The 16,173-nt window shown below is 35.5% G+C and overlaps 1 protein-coding gene across 1 annotated transcript in view; it reads right to left on the bottom strand.

The window, feature by feature from the left end:
- Positions 1-10,602: 10,602 nt before the first annotated feature.
- DNAH5 (dynein axonemal heavy chain 5) overlaps positions 10,603-16,173 on the bottom strand; it is a 146,874-nt gene continuing 141,303 nt past the window's right edge. Inside the window, exons 77-79 of the mRNA XM_026077914.1 lie at positions 14,045-14,197; positions 12,036-12,267; positions 10,603-10,754 (exon numbers count right to left, since the gene is read on the bottom strand). Coding sequence (XP_025933699.1) covers positions 10,603-10,754; positions 12,036-12,267; positions 14,045-14,197 — 537 coding nt within the window. The remainder of the gene's footprint in view (positions 10,755-12,035; positions 12,268-14,044; positions 14,198-16,173) is intronic.

Here is a 16,173-nt window from a genome sequence, read left to right as displayed (position 1 = left end):
AGTTTGACTATGAACCGAAACAGAACTAATGGCGTGGAAAACACAGTACTCGTTTCCTAGGTGAGGTTAACTTGAACTAAAACAACAACGTAATGTGCTTAAAAATTTCTGTTACATGCATGGAAGTTTTAACCGTCACTTACTTTGGGGGTTCTCAGAGAGAAGGCTTTTTTCTGGACTGCTTTGCTGACACCTAGTGATCCTCAGCTCAAACAGCTCCAGTTGCACAGGACTCTAGAAAAAGAAAGGTGGTAACAGCGCAGCTGTTCTTTTCATTCCGTTTGCAGTAAAATATTTTAATATGGCCGTGTTCCTGATTCAGCAGAGTCCTGAATCATGTATCAGCTCACAGAACAGTAGCCTGCTGATGATGACATGCTTAAAAAAAGGGAAAAGTTGGAAAAGAAGAGATAGAAACACACTGAAAAGAAGTAATGGTCAGTCGTTCCCTCCTACCCTAAATACCTTTTAGAAGGATGACAGACTCAAAGAAACCTGCCACTAGCTACGACTTGCCTCCTTTCCTTTTTGTCTCACATACTTAAATGGGGTATATCAGTGGTCATAACTTCCAGTTAACAGCTCCTTTGCTGTTTGCTTTTAATGTAAATATAAACTAAAAGCAACAAGTTGTTACTGTCTCAAACTTAATTCCAATCTAATCCTATCATTACAATAATATAAACATAACATTTTATGCTTGGCTCAGCTTGGGAGAATGCCAATTTTGCATGAGCCTCTTGGTTGCAGTGAACTGGCTTAATATTGCCTAGGAAGCAGGCATCAGGTAGACAGCATCGCATCTTCTCACGTAGAGGGATTCTGCAACTTATGGTGGACACACAAACATACATATTAAAAATTCACCCTCCTGTTCTATGTAGAAATTGAATAACTGAATCTGCTGACTATCTGTGATAACTATGATAAGTAAGATACCATTTCACTTTTCTCTAAATGGTTCCTAGAGGTCATGATCTTTAGTCTTTTATAAGAAGTGGGAGAATATAAATATATTGCTACTAACTGTCAGGTGAGTCAGTCTCTTAAGAGCCACTGGTCAGGAATTTTTAGACGTCCCTAAAAGTGCTTACTATTTGTCTTTCTGAAATGTGTAGTTTAACAAACTAAAATCTTATAAAATGCATAAATGTCTTGGTGCTTAAAAGCACCTGTGTAGACAGAGTTGTGTTGCTCTAAACTTTCAGTAAAACTATGTAGGGTAATTATACATAACCTCACTGATTTAAAATAAGCCACCAAAACAAACACAAGTCCTTCTTTGTTTCATAAACATAACGCTAAGGATTTTATAGGCTCTATATGAGAAACGTACAAAACAGTAGTGAACAAAAAATTCTATTACTAAAAGAAATTAGCTACAACCTATGGAGTGTCCTTTTCTTTCAGCATTCGTGACAGTAGCTATGCGTCTCTTCTTTGACACAGCTTAAGATGTCCACAACAGGACCAAAATAGTCACTGCTGCCTTCTTTCCTCATCAGCTGGATGCCTTGGCTTAGGTACTTCATCCATTCAGAACCAAATCCTGCACTTAAATGAGAAGTTTTTCACTTTATTTCTTTGTCTAAAGGACAATAATCAAACAAATATTTCTAGCTAGACAAGAGAGTGCCCTTAAAAAAAATTCAGGGACGATCTTCTTAACTCTCACATTCTGGCTGCTGAAACTCTAAGACTAAAAAGTAGATTATATACAAAACACTTGTAATTATGTCTATAATTGGTATTTTATGCATGTAAGCTTACCAGTTATCAGTGAAAGATAAAACTGTTCAGCTGAAATATTAGCTTTTTATGGAATTTTGCCCTGCAACTATATTAGGAATAATGTATTTGAGCATTCAGACCCAGACCTTTATCAAAGCCTCAATATTTTAACAGCTTTTTGAAAGTTGCAATTAATTTTCTACAATTGTAAAATGCACTTTATTGCTTAAATACATTTAATTGTGATTTATTGAACTTTTTGACTAATAAGTCAGCCAGCACCACTTGGTATTTTTCACCTTTTCGTATAATAACTTTTGGACTCAAACTCCATTACACAACTCATTACCTTTAATGTTTTTAAGTGATTTTTGTGTTGCTAAATTTCAAAGAACATCTTCTCTATCATCAAAAGCCAATTTCAAAATCAAAAGTTTTTCCTTTTAGTTAAAGAAAGTGTGCCTTTACTTAGAAATTTGGTATGGAAAACATGTTTTCCTGAACATGTTTTACATCTTAATATTTTAAGTTTAATAGGATATTTTCTATTTAAAGGAGTCGCACATAATTTTCCGTAATTAAAAAAAAAAACTGCAAAGAATTTCTGTGCTTTTTTTCTATTGTGCATAAGACAGTGCTACATAAATTTATTCTCAGTACTTTTCCTGTACTAAACACATTTCCCTTTAATAGTTTTTCCCTGCAGCAATAAACATGCAAACAAGTAAGTAGATGATTACAAAGACAGGTATCTTTGGTTTCTCTTAAAGCAAATTCATTCAGGTTCATATTAATATAACGTTCCATGCAAATTTAAAAATATAGAATATGTTAACATCATCTTATTACCATAACTATTTAGTACTGGTTGATTTGAAGACTGAACACACAGAAGTATTAAATCTGATGAACTAAGCTGTGTATTAATTGTAATTAATTGTAATTAGTTGTAATTGATAAATCCAAAATTATTAGTCACTTCTACTTGTACCCTTTACAACAAAAATTACGGGGTTTAAATACTATAATCAAGGAAATAATACATTACTACTGAAAAAAGAAAGCGAGAAGAGAAACAGGGCCGACGATTATTTTATCAAATAAAGTCAGCAACGGAACTGCTTTTATTTCAAAAGCTTCCAATCTCTTATCTCAATTTAATGCAAGGAACAATGCCTTTTTGAGAAAAAGCAAAAATGTTTTTTATTGCTGTCCTATTGGTACAGCTTGCCTTGTAAAACACACGGGGTGCAAGATAATACAATAACAATGACCAGAATCCTAAATTGTCTAATAAAGACATTTATAGTATTCCTATGCTTTTGTAAATACTAACCACCTAATCCTTGAAACATATCTGATTTCAATATTCCCAGTGCACAGATGCTAGAAAAAGAAACAAAAACAATGTGATTAAATTCAGTGGAACAGCATCCAAAATCCCTCAACATCAACTGTTAAATCTTGCCACTTCCTTCATAGCCATAGGTGTTCTAAATCTACCATGCAATCAAGCCATTGAGAGAATTCAGAATGGCAAGAGGGTTCTCAAAGATTTGATACAATAATTTAAAATACAATCTACACCTGAAGCCTTCCTATCTACAGTGTGAGAAAAACAAAAGTACATTATGTATGTCTAATATTCAGCATTTGCATACGTATTGCCAGTCTCAGTTACTGTTTTGTAGTAAAACATACGGATGGCATTGGAGACAAAATAATGTATTTGAATTTTATATCAAAGTTTGACAAACTTACTAAGTATTTGCCATCAGAACACTGCCAGCAGCACTACTTTAACTGGACTGAGGAGTCAGGCACATCACTTCTTCACACAGGCGAACGGGTGAAATATTTTTGATTTATTTGAGCAAATGCTTCTGGCAAAGGTACAACAGTAAAAAGAAAAAAAAGCTASAACAGCAAGTTAGTTACCCTGTTGTATTTAAAACATATGCTCAGTCCTCCTTGTCACACATGAAGAGTGAGGGACCAATTTGTGCCAAGCCTTGTAAAAAAAATTCACCACAACTAACATCCATGGTTACAGGTAATAGAGCCATAGGGCATTTTCCCTAAAATAAAACTAGTTCAATAAATAGAAAGCACAATAAAAGCCATTTCTAGCTTTACACCAGTCTTATGGGGTGATTCTGTCCCCCCTCCTTTACTTTCTCACTTGCCTCTCCCTCCTCCTCCCCCCAGTCTTTCTTCTTCTTGATGATAGGAATTCATTTAAGGCATAGTGCAAAAAGGTGTGCCTAGTCATCAAGTACTATTCTGAGAACATCTCTCGCTGTACTAACACAACCCTACAAGACTGTATAGACCAAACACATGGCTTGGCTGAGATTTCCAGGGCCTGCCTTTCCACCTGGGCATTGTTAGCATTATACAGACAAGAAACCACTGCTTATCCCGGTGCAGACAACTAGCTCTTGGAGTAGTATTCTTCTTTTTTTTCTTTTTTTTTTAACTTTTGTTAAGATAAAAAAGATGGGGGGATGCATTCAAACCTGTCCAACCACAAAGCTCAACTAAGAATTAAATTCTTCACTCAGTATGTAGGCAGCAAGCATAATTTCTATAGTGCCGACATAACGCAGAATAACACTAATGCCAATTGATCAAATTTTGAAATCCAAAGATCAGGCTGTGTTTTTCTTTATATGAATTTCCTTTCCATTATGTTGTGTCATACATCCTCAGATTCACTTGAAGACTTGAGACTCTTCCTTTGGAAAAATCAAGAATAGCTTTATTTGTTTATTTGGGAAGTAAGGATTACTATGTAGAATTTTTAGACTGAAATGGAAAAAGGAAAACACCCTTCAAGTACTAAGTGATTTTTTATTCTTTCTAAAATTGCTTCTTTGTTGGCTTGCTTTTTTCTGGAATGATAAAATACCTTCTAAATGCTTAAAATGAAAACTCAGCATGTCACTGTCTATGATATGCATTTTTTGAGCTTTATTATTCCACAATGTAGTGTCATAAATAAATGCAAATCAAGTTATTTTGGGGGTGAAATGAAGTAAAAATTTTTCTTTGAAGGCACAAATTCATTCAGTTTTGGTTCCAATGAGTTATTTTATCTTCTACACACTTTATGCAAAGCATATCAATTGCAACAATACTGATATACATGAGTTAAGTTAATGTAAAGGAATTGCTTTTTTGCAAACAACGACTCAGAAGAGAGAGACATATTAAACACATCTTTATTCCACAAAAGATTTCTAGATATGCTTTGCACACACACTCTGTCATAATCATGTATAGTGCTGCAGGGCTTCATCATTAGTCAGCATTTACTTTCCAAGTATATGTTGATCAGATCACCAATGAAACTGCAAGATAAGATGAACCACTTACAGGTGCACTTTCCAAGCTGATCTGGTATTACTGTGCTGGACTCACAGTTCATTGAGAGCAAGCAAGGTAGCTACGAACTATTTCAGCCTGAATGCAGGAGGATATACTGTAATATAAGACATAGTAAGGTCAGTTAACATGAAAAGACGCTTTTCTCAAAAAAATAACTTTTTTATTCAAGTTATACAAACTTTTGGGGACTTTGAGTGAGAGGCTATATATATTGGCTGCAATACTTGTGGTGATTTAACAGAGAAACTGCGAAGTAACTGTCAAATATTTGCAGACAATTCATGTAAAACCAGCATCTAACCTGTTACACTGCCTGCTGTTAAACCACGTTAAGCTCTTTTCACAGAAGGTCACACAGTTTCATAACTCTATTTTTCTGTGTAAATGTTCTTGTTCTAAGATGGCACCTTTGGGGGAAAAAAAAACCAAACAAGTTCTTACAACAGCAATCAAACATCTGTTTTTTATTTTCTGCATCTTTGCAGGATGTATAGTACCTTCTGAGAGTAAAAACTGAAACAGGTACTTCAGTTCTCAGCAGAAATAATGGCTTCCCCAGCAAGTTAAGGGGTGTTATCAGTTTCAAACAATAGTTCTAAGTGGCAAAATATTATAGTACTTATGCTTCTTCTCTCATGCTGAGGAACACTGTAGGAACTACAGTTCTAATCTGAAATTGAAATTTGACCTTCAAATGAGCTTTAACCTGTATGTAAAAGACAGAAGAGCTCATGCATCACATTGCTCTCTTCAAGCTCAAAAAAGAAGGGAGGGGAAAGCTTTTTAGCAAATACTTTTTCCTCCCCCTCCCTTTAGTATCTTGTCTAGACTGCGATTTGAAAGAGGAAAATTACTGTCAAGTTGTATCCTAAATATAGTATTTCTATCCCTCTTGTCCTTCTCCAGATCTCCCACTAGCTCTTTCAAGGCCCTTACCTGTTTGCCCTCTTTCATTCCCCGGCCAATTCCCATTCCCATTAATAGAAGTTATATATGCATTGTTTGAGAAGCAATGGATAATGGTACTGGTGTGTTTATATCTAGGACAAACCCTAGTGCCTGCACTCAGTTTTTAATCAAACTATCTCAAATATTGAGTAACCATAATTTACAATAATTCCACCAATTTAACAACAAGTGGCATAAATTAAATTAAAACATGTTGTTCTTCTCTCTCTTTCTTCTGCCAATTTTCCCAGTGCTTATTCAATATTTTTCTTGTTTAGGATATTTATTTAATTATTGGTTAATTAATAATAAAAGTGAATACAGACTATTAAATATGATAATTTATATTAAAATACTYAATATTAAATAATATTTACTATTAAAATATTTATATTAAGAAATCAATAAGGTATGAAGATACTTAAAATAAAAAACATACTTAATATTAAATATACTATTAAATGAATGCTTACTATTAAATATTAATATTAGAAATTGATATTTAAGAGTAAATATGCAAGAAAATACTACAAAATTTCTATTTTAACGATGTGCAGACTTCACAGGCAAATTAAGTTTGGCAACTTGTACTCACTGTTTAGCTTTGGAAGTCCAGATTTTCATTCTCCTTTTTCACTCTGTCTGTATTAATACATGCATCAATATACGAGTATACACACACACACTATCATTTACACTGTACATTTTAATTGTAAATTATTGCAAGACCAAATGTATCAAAAAAAATAATATATTAATTGAGAAAGTTTGAGGAAAAGATGTGTATTACAGAATAAAAAAAGATACCAGAAGCACCAGTAAAAGGTAGATCTTGGGATCTGTAGACATAAAAGAACTGTCTTTTTTTTTTTTACCTGTGTGTTAATAGACCTTTAATTTTGCACATTGTCTCATATGTTCCCTCTTCATCCAACTCTGTTTCCAGCATTGGTTTCCTAAGTCATACGTTCCTAAGTCATATGCCTCCAGATACTTCTACATAGATATCATGGAGATGCAATGCAAACATGACTGCTAAAAATGAAAGGGTTGTATTCAAGCCCTAGTCAAGCCCCATTTCAAGATCAGTTAGGAAGTCACTTTTTACGTCCAGATACAGCTAATTAGATCAGGATAACTGTCCAGGCAAGCAAGGTGAAGCAAGAAAGCAATGAGGGAAAAAACACAGTCAGGGAGAGAAAAGTTGAACTTCCTGCAATCTTGATTTCATTATCAAACAGAAATTAATGAAGGATAGTTGAGAATGAGAAATATTTTCTGTATAAACTAGTTAGTACATAGAATGTACCAATGTACTTTAGATAAAAACAAAAATTTTCTTTTCATTGATGACAAATATAATTAAAGATGGAATTGTACTGCATTCTATGATAAAAACTTGTTTTTTTCTTCTTCATTATAGTCTCTGAAATGAGGAACAAATAACAACACTGAGAATAAGAATCATCAATGTGAGTGACTTATAAGCTAAAAGGTATGGATATAGGCACAGAGTTCAAGAAGCTGAGAAGTAAGACAAGACCTTCCTATGTAGTATAGCCTAAACAGCATAGTGTATCTAGCTGCATAATAGTATTTATAGTAATTTTACTATTAATTCTGAGAGAATTTTGCATAACATTTGCTCTTCAGTGTTCTCCAAAATGCACAGATTCATCATGCTAAATTTCAGAAAGAAAAGGGGGGAATATCTCCTGTATTCCTGCATTTTTCCAGAACCCCAGATCTCTAGTACTGCAGGCTCAGTATCAGTCCCCAAAATGGTGTCTGTAAATGGTGATGAACTGTGTTTCTGGAGTAACTGGCTCGCACTGAGGACCAATACCAGAGCCAAAGGAGGAGAAGGTACATCCAGCTCTGTAACATATCAGGGCCTGCAATTTTGTTGGTATTTGTATCCATAGCACCATTTCATTCTTTGCTTCTTCTACAAAGAAGACGGGCTAGAAGGAACAGGATTCACGCTCTCACCTGTTTGGAGCCATGCGTGTGGAAGCAGCAAGGGCAGGCTGCCCCAAGAGAAGAGCCATAGCTACAACACACACCAGAGATCCAGCCAGAAAGTTGAGTCAGCAAGTCAGGGTCCATTCTGGTGAGGGTAACCAGGGTCTGCCACAGACCAGTGAGTGCCAGGCAAGTCCATAGTGATGAAGCAGGTCCAAGGTCAAGCCAGAAAGTCAGGTTCATGGGCCAGGGGCCAGGTCTGGATCAGTGAGGTACGTGGACAGGCACAGGCATGGCTGCAATGCAGCTGCAGTCTAGCTCAGGTGGGGAGCATGGGCAAGAGCCTCAATTTAAAAGCAGCTCTCCAGCAAAGGAGAGGCAGCCTTCACCAGGGCTTCTTGGGGCTCTTTCTTCCAAGCCTCCAGCTGCACTAAGGTATCCCCGAGCGCAGGCAGCCAAACCCCTGGGAGAGCAGGGATGTGTGCTCAGGGTCACAACATGATTTTGCATTTCATCAAAGCTTTCCCGTGCCATAGGAAATCATTACTGCTGGTGATTTTCCAGGCTCCTAAAGAGTCAGTGCCAAAGCTTTTAAAAGACTARAAATGGAGCTAACAATAGAAACGACAGGCACTACTAGCATCAACTGCATCAGTGACCTAACAATTTTTGACATAACTAGCATCAACAACATGTGAATTTATTTGGAGTATTTCTCCTCTCCCCACCACCCTCATAGAAAACCACACCATGAAAAAAACGTGCACAAAGTTCACTCGCTGAGAATTACCTTGGGGTTTGACATCTCCATTGAACCTACAGTATTAAATGGCAAAATAAATGCACTGTTTGAGAAAGCAGTATTTGAAATGTACATGACTTGAAAATTCCCTGTATGAATGACTTGCACAGGAACTAAGTCTGTGCATCTACTTCAGAGAGGAAGCCATGTATCCGTTCATGAAATACATGAGCTCACAGCAACTTAGAAATCTGCTGAGCATCTAGAGTGCATCCTGGAAGCCTGTGCATGGTGCCTCAAGGTCCAGTAAAGGACAATTCAACCCACACATTTTAAATTTATTTACTGCAATGTCCAAATTAAAAAAAAAAAACTAAAGGAGATTTTCACATGCTTCGTTTGCTTCACTGTGACTTACAAAAAAAGAAAAAAAAAAAAGACAATAATTTCAAGATGGAAAGACCTGTACAACTAAGGTTTCAAATGAAATCAGTGTTCCACCTAAGTTTCATAACTGGTTTGACTTTAGATATTGAACACTAACATCTCCATTCCTACTAAAATACAAAGACAATTATGCAGTCTTCTAATAAGATTTTTATTTCTTAAAATATTGGATTTAGGCAAGAGATATGTTTAATACATTTATTTAATAAATAAGCCAATTAACACACACTTCCAATCCCACCTATGGATTTGGCATAAAATTGAAAACAGCTTCTCCACTGGGGGATTTACATATGGCAAATGCACCAGAAATATTGGTTCTTTTTGTAACAGCCTCTTCTGCAGCAGCCCCCTGTTATCACAAATGATTAGTGGATCACTAAGATATATCACCTACTGGAGTCAGCAACAAAGATACAGTGGCATTTTAATGATTAAAAAAAGTGTGTTTGATATGTGAAGTCAGTAGAGTTCAACTAACTACAGGTGCTGACATTTCCCTCTGAAGATGAATTCCCACATGACAGGTTTCCTATCTAGCTGAGGAGACCAAAAGGCTGCAGCACATAAGTAAAAGAGGAGACAGGAAGAAAAGGACAACATATAAAAATCACAACATTGCAAAATTAGAGCAGAAACAAAGCTAAAACTGATGTCATAAAATTAATAACCTTGATGAAGATTGACTCAATTCTTCTGGTGTACTAGCACATGAAAAGAAAACAAGCAGTGTAATGGAACATTTTTCTTTCTCCCCACTGAATATAAGTCATGAACCAGATAGTAATGAATTCTAGCAGCTGTCAAATGCTTGATTCCCCATGCTACACAATCCAATTGCCCTCCAAGTGATAAAACAGGTGCAACATTATTCCATTCTCACCTTCTCTATTTAGGCAACAATCAAGCTAGAAACTATCAGCTAGGAGATAATCTTGGATCATCACCGTGATGGATATTAACTAATATGAATGATCAACTCAGTTTAGCTTTCCATAGACAAAAAATACCCATGCTTTGTATTTAACTGCTGAAGGTAAGCCCTGGTGCAAGCACAATTAACCACAGAAAAGTAACAAAGGTCAAATCAATTAATCTTTGTTCAAAGTAGAATTAGTAGGAAGACTAAATATTTACCATGAAAACAAACAAAGAGGTCAAAGGTAGTGCTTGAATCTATTTGCCAAACTAATTACTACTTTAAAATTTAGCCTTATAAGCCTATTGTACAGCTTTATTGATAACAATTTACTAAAAAGAATAATGAAGAATCTGTGACTTAGAAAACATATTTTTAAAAGTGACCCATCATATAGCTAACTACGTATAGATGCTTACATTTAAAAACAGACAAGAACTCTTAGAAACCTTTTTTAACACTATTTGACATCACACAGAAGTGCTACCCCACGCAGGATCCAGTGCTCTGGAGGCTGAAGGGTTCTAAGATCCACAGCAGCTATGTAATTCAGATCTGTTCTTACTGTTTTTTTGTAGATTGGACAAGAATACAGATGTGGATCTTTTGAAGCTGAGAAGACAGAAGAGACATGAAAATCGATGAAACTGGGTTGAACCACCAGGACCTTAAAGGTCTAGACACAAGGCAAATGTAAAATCTAAGTTACTCCTCTCATAAAGGATCAATTTCAAAAAATCCTGGCAAAACAGCACATAAGCAGGCTTTGCTATTGGAGAAGCTTTGCTCTCCAACAAGTTTCCAATTTTACATTCAACATTAGATATTCCTAACCTATTGCACATTCCTATTCAAAACACTTCCTATTGTATATGCAAAAAACACATTAAAAATACTGATTTATGGACATGTATAATCTAGATTGTTATCCTTCACCTCCCTAGTTTTCTTTCTATTCTCACAGACTTCTTCTGCCTCAAAGACTAAAATATCTTCCATCACTCTCCATCTTTTACTTGCTTCTGTTAGTTCAGGCATAGCCTTGTCCAGAAAAAATGTWTTTATATACATATATATAAATTTATATATAAGTATGTATAGGTGTATGCACACTGCAGAGATACAGTTTAGTGTTCCTCCTCAGAACTGTTACATTGACTTTTGAGGTGGGGGAAAGAGGTTATTCAGGTTCAGGTTTTGGGGCATCAGTTTATCGGTTGATTTGACCATCACCTCGAGCTTACTGCAATTTCATAACAACCCAGGAGCTGCATTCTGCAGCTATCCATGTTTCCAATACATATACTTCAGTTACGTAAGCACTCATATTGAATGTTTATCTAGCTCTTCAACATACCAATGAGAAAAATAGACTAACTTCATTTACAACTCACTTCAGTACCACACACTACCAATACACCAATATACAAAAGCAGCCCTTTTAGTTTCTAATGTTATGTTAATATTATCATTGGAGTAGACATTAGCATTATAATAATGTACRTGTTTGTACAGAGAATTACGACCTCTAATTGCAGTTAAAATTTACTGCCAATGGAAAACTAAATGCAAGTGTATTTGGCAGATGAGGCAGAGAACAGCTCATCTGTAATGGGTTTTCAGAAAGTTATTAACACCATTAAGACCAAAAGGTAATGACCAATCTAAAAATTAGGGCAAAAATTGGCTATTAACAATGAGCCTAGCAAAGGAAAAGCCAAAATATCTTTTTAATATGGGAAGCCTCCCCTATCAAAAAAGAAAGATTCAATATGTATACAGGAAGAGTGATAGCCTCATGAAATCCCTACACCCTAAATAGACTTTCATGCAGCTGAACAGAAGTTGCATTGATTCTATGAAAACCGCATCCYCTACAAGTTAGACACTTACTGTTATTCTCTGCATATATCCTTATAACCGGCATCGTCTCGAAGAGCACCTTGGGCTTAGATTCAACCAGTCTCATGTTTCTTCTGTCCCAACCAGCTCCTTCCAGATACAGCCCGTACACATAGACGCCTTCCAAAGGAGGCTTTGTGATGTCATCCTTCATCCATTTAGTGACCTCACTGCACAGCACTACGCTGTCAAGAGCCCATCCTTTGCTAGCTCGTGTTATTTCCTGCTCCAAACAGCAAGAAAATCTGGAGGTTACATTTTCAAGTGTGTGCAGAGCAATATTTCAAGTGTGTGCAGAGCAATATTTTAATTTTCTTTTTTATTAGAAACATACTTGCAGTGTATGGTCACAAGTTATCCTCTTAAATACAGAAGTTTTAACTTTTTCTGATGTCCATGTTTTCAATAGTTTGACCCCTGAGTGTCAGGGTGGTACTACATGAAAGCCTTCCATCCCTTTTTAGTCTTTCTGTTATATACAATAGTTTACGACCACAGCAGTAACCTAATAAGTGAATGCCAATGGTAACCGGTTCCTGTGAATGTGAACATTTTACAGCCTTTTACAGCATTAACTGCATGTGTTATATTTGAGTAAAATAGTCCCTRTGACAAAAGCAAATGCATAATTTGCTGCATACTTTTGGGGGTTATCTTCTTTTTCTTACAGCTATAGTCCTCATTAACTGTTTTCTTACTCAGTTACAAAACTACATAAAGAGACTATCAAAAACCCAGACAACACTAGGACGCGGATATGTTCTAGATTCAAAGCATATTTCAAATTTAATCAATAATTACTTAATGCATTGGACAACACTCCTTTATCTTGCCCAGTCCCTTATTACCCCATGCCATTATGTTAAGCCAGATCTAAGTTTTATCTTGAGTTTGTAAATATTTTTCAGGATATTTATTCGAAGAAGTTGGAAGTAATTTGAAAAATGTTTGCCCCATACTGCAGTTACTTAGCTGCTTTAAATGAGTGAAACGGTTATAGGTCAATTATTATTCTGACTTTTCATCTTTCTCATTTGCATCCTTTCCACAAGCTTGGGTCCAAAAGAAAACCCCAGCTTAGGACTGTTTACTTGAAAGAAATGTCTTATTGTATAAATTCAAGGTTCTATGTCTGCAGCTTTAGTAAAGTAGTCACCCATTGGACCTTCATGTTGACATGCAAAAATTACAGTACCCAGGTCTCAGAGCAAGAGGGGAGATTATTTCCTTCTCTCAAAGTCTTCAGTGTTTCCTCCAAAACTTAGCTTTTGTCTGAGCTCCCACTGGATTCCCACCTGCGTATTCTTCCCAATTTGACAGAGGTTCCAGACAATTATTGTCTCTACTTTGTGTCCAAGTATGCCTATCAACATAGGTATTATTGGCTCCTCTTCATGCAAAAAATAGCTCACTTGTTAAATGCAACTAGCATGTTGAGCAAGCCATCACCAAGTCCACATAGGTACATTAATAGGTACATCAAACTTCATACTTTATATATATTAATAAAGAAAACTCTCTCATACTTAATGCAGAGAGACTGAGTCAACTACAGAACTGCAGAAGCGTAACAGGAGACTAACAGAAAAATAACTGTTCTGGCCAGTCTCCACTGGGCAAGGACTCAATACAGACCAAAGGGAGAAAAAAAAAAGGGAAAAGAAATTCATGGACTTCACACCTCTTACAGGCACACCTCAATGGTAAGATGATGTGTTACTTCTCCACCCTACCTTAATAATTTTCTAAAGTAGCTCCTATGTATTTGGGGCTGGGATCAAAGTAGGAAATATATTTTAATACGCTAGTGGTTGATAATGAAAAAGCATACATGGAGGAAGAATGCTTCACTCAAGAAATGTTGAACAGTTATGCAGTCACATATTTCCCCTGCTGATATAATGGAGCCATGTACATAACTCAGCCTTCATCATACCAATATATATTAATAAATAAGTACATCTAAGAATAAGCAAAAAGAGACTTTAAATACAATTTACCTGTCTCACTGCAGTTAAAAATCCTTGAGGATTAAAAAACCCTGTCATCCAGAAGCAATTTGGTCGGCTTTCAAAAATCCAATTGTGAAATTGGTGGTTTCTTTCTAGAAGCTCAGTAAACCAGAAACCAAGTGTGCTGGAAGCCCAAGATGCCTAAAAATGGTAATAGAGTGTTCATTTTTCACTTTTATTCAACAGTTTTTAAAACTTCATATTCATGTAAATAATAAGTAATTCTTCACAAGGTAATAAACAACAGCATGTTAGCAAAGCATATTTAAAGTTCCTATTTTATATGTGAAACCTTAGCCTGATGGGTAAATGTTGTGTCCTACTGAAATCTAAAGCAAATCCTTGCTTTGTTCAAGTTCATGCCTACCATTCCATTTAGACATACTTAATGTTTCCTGTGGTAATTGACTATTTTATTATATTTTTGCAAAATCAGCTCGCTGTTTGAACTAGGAAGAAATACTGTTGAGATGTCTTTCTATAGCCAAGGGCGTTGCATAAGGATACTAGGATTTCTTCTGAAGCAATTCAGCCATTACTGAAAGAAAAGTTAAGGAAAATTGAGCTTTGCCTATGTGAAGATTTATAACTTCTGTTTGAATAGCATCTGTTATGGTCTAGATTTTGTACCATGAAGAAACTTTGTAGAAAAATAAAAAATTRGAAATAAAAATAAAATAAAATAAATAAAAAATAAATAAAAATAAAAAATACAATAAAAATAAATAAAAATAAAAAATACAATACAATAAAATACAATAAAATACAATACACAGTTTGCACACATACAGGAAAGACTTAAAAGTATTCTATAAAACAAAATAAACATATAAAATACTATGCTTATTAGCTGTGCTTCAGATTCCAATGCTACAAATGAAGTTTACAGGTTATCTTTCAAAAATAGTTCCCTCTCACTAGATTTAACACTGGCATAATTATCATTTACTAATTACTATATAATTACTACTATAATTATCATTTACTTTTACATAAAGTGTTTTCTTTCCTTAACCCCCAACTGTGGTAGTAAATATTATAAGTTACGTAGCACAGAACGTATTTCTTCCCATCAGCTGCCATTAGCACTTCCAATTCTCCTTAAAAACAATCATTTTGTCCTTGCAATTTATGAGTGAAAAAGTGGAATAACAAAATTACATTCTTTAAACTAAAGAGAGATGTCAGAATTCAACCCATGGACTGACTATGAATATATTACAATGAAATCTTTTTATAGTGGAAAAAGCTAAATGCCTTCAAAAGAATAAGCTGGGTGACTGGATTATATCCTCAAATATAATCAAGTGTTGCCACTAAAATACACAGGAAGAGCTATCCTGCTACACCAGTAGGTTTAAAGCAAGCCCAACTCCATCTGAAGCTGGAAGAAAAAAAACACATTTTTCTGAGCACATCTATACATGTTTAACAACTCTAAGTTGTCCAGTGAGTAGGAACAAGTCCCAACATATGAAAAAACTATCACAAGCAGCTTAATAAAACATCATGCCACCTCTGTGCGTCTGACAGTTCCTCTCTCTTTTCTTTGAGCCAGATAGTCAGCGTTTCATTTTACTCTGTCAATGTCTAATTATTATTGAAATATTTACTTTTACTCCAGTTTGGAAATAACACTGCTAACACAGCCAGGCTAGCACAATGCTAAAATACAAAAATTATTAGACTTTAATTGAAATTAAACTGCTGTAGTTAAGATCATAGCAATATCAACTATACCATACAATGCATACCAGCATGATCAAGACGATGCAAGTTCAGCAAAGGGCCGCTAAGATGATAAAGGACCTGGAGCATCTGACATATGAAGAGAGGCTGAGAGAGCTGGGACTGTTTAGCCTCAAGAAGAGAAGGTTCAGGGGGATCTTATCAACATGTATAAATACCTAATAGGAGTGAGTGAAGAAGATGAAGCCAGACTCTTCTCAGTGGTATCCAGTGAAAGGGCAGGAGGCAATGGGCACAAACTGAAATGCAGGAAATTCCACTTAACCATAAGAAAAAACTTTTTTATTGTGAGAGTGATTGCTGGAACAAGTTGCCCAGAGAGAATATGCAGTCTCCATTCTTGGAGATACTCAAAACCTGACCGGGCA

This window comes from Apteryx rowi, unplaced genomic scaffold (genome assembly GCF_003343035.1).
Source record: "Apteryx rowi isolate R43461 unplaced genomic scaffold, aptRow1 scaffold_469, whole genome shotgun sequence".
Classification (NCBI taxonomy): Eukaryota; Metazoa; Chordata; class Aves; order Apterygiformes; family Apterygidae; genus Apteryx; species Apteryx rowi.
This window is presented reverse-complemented; position numbering and strand designations above follow the sequence as displayed.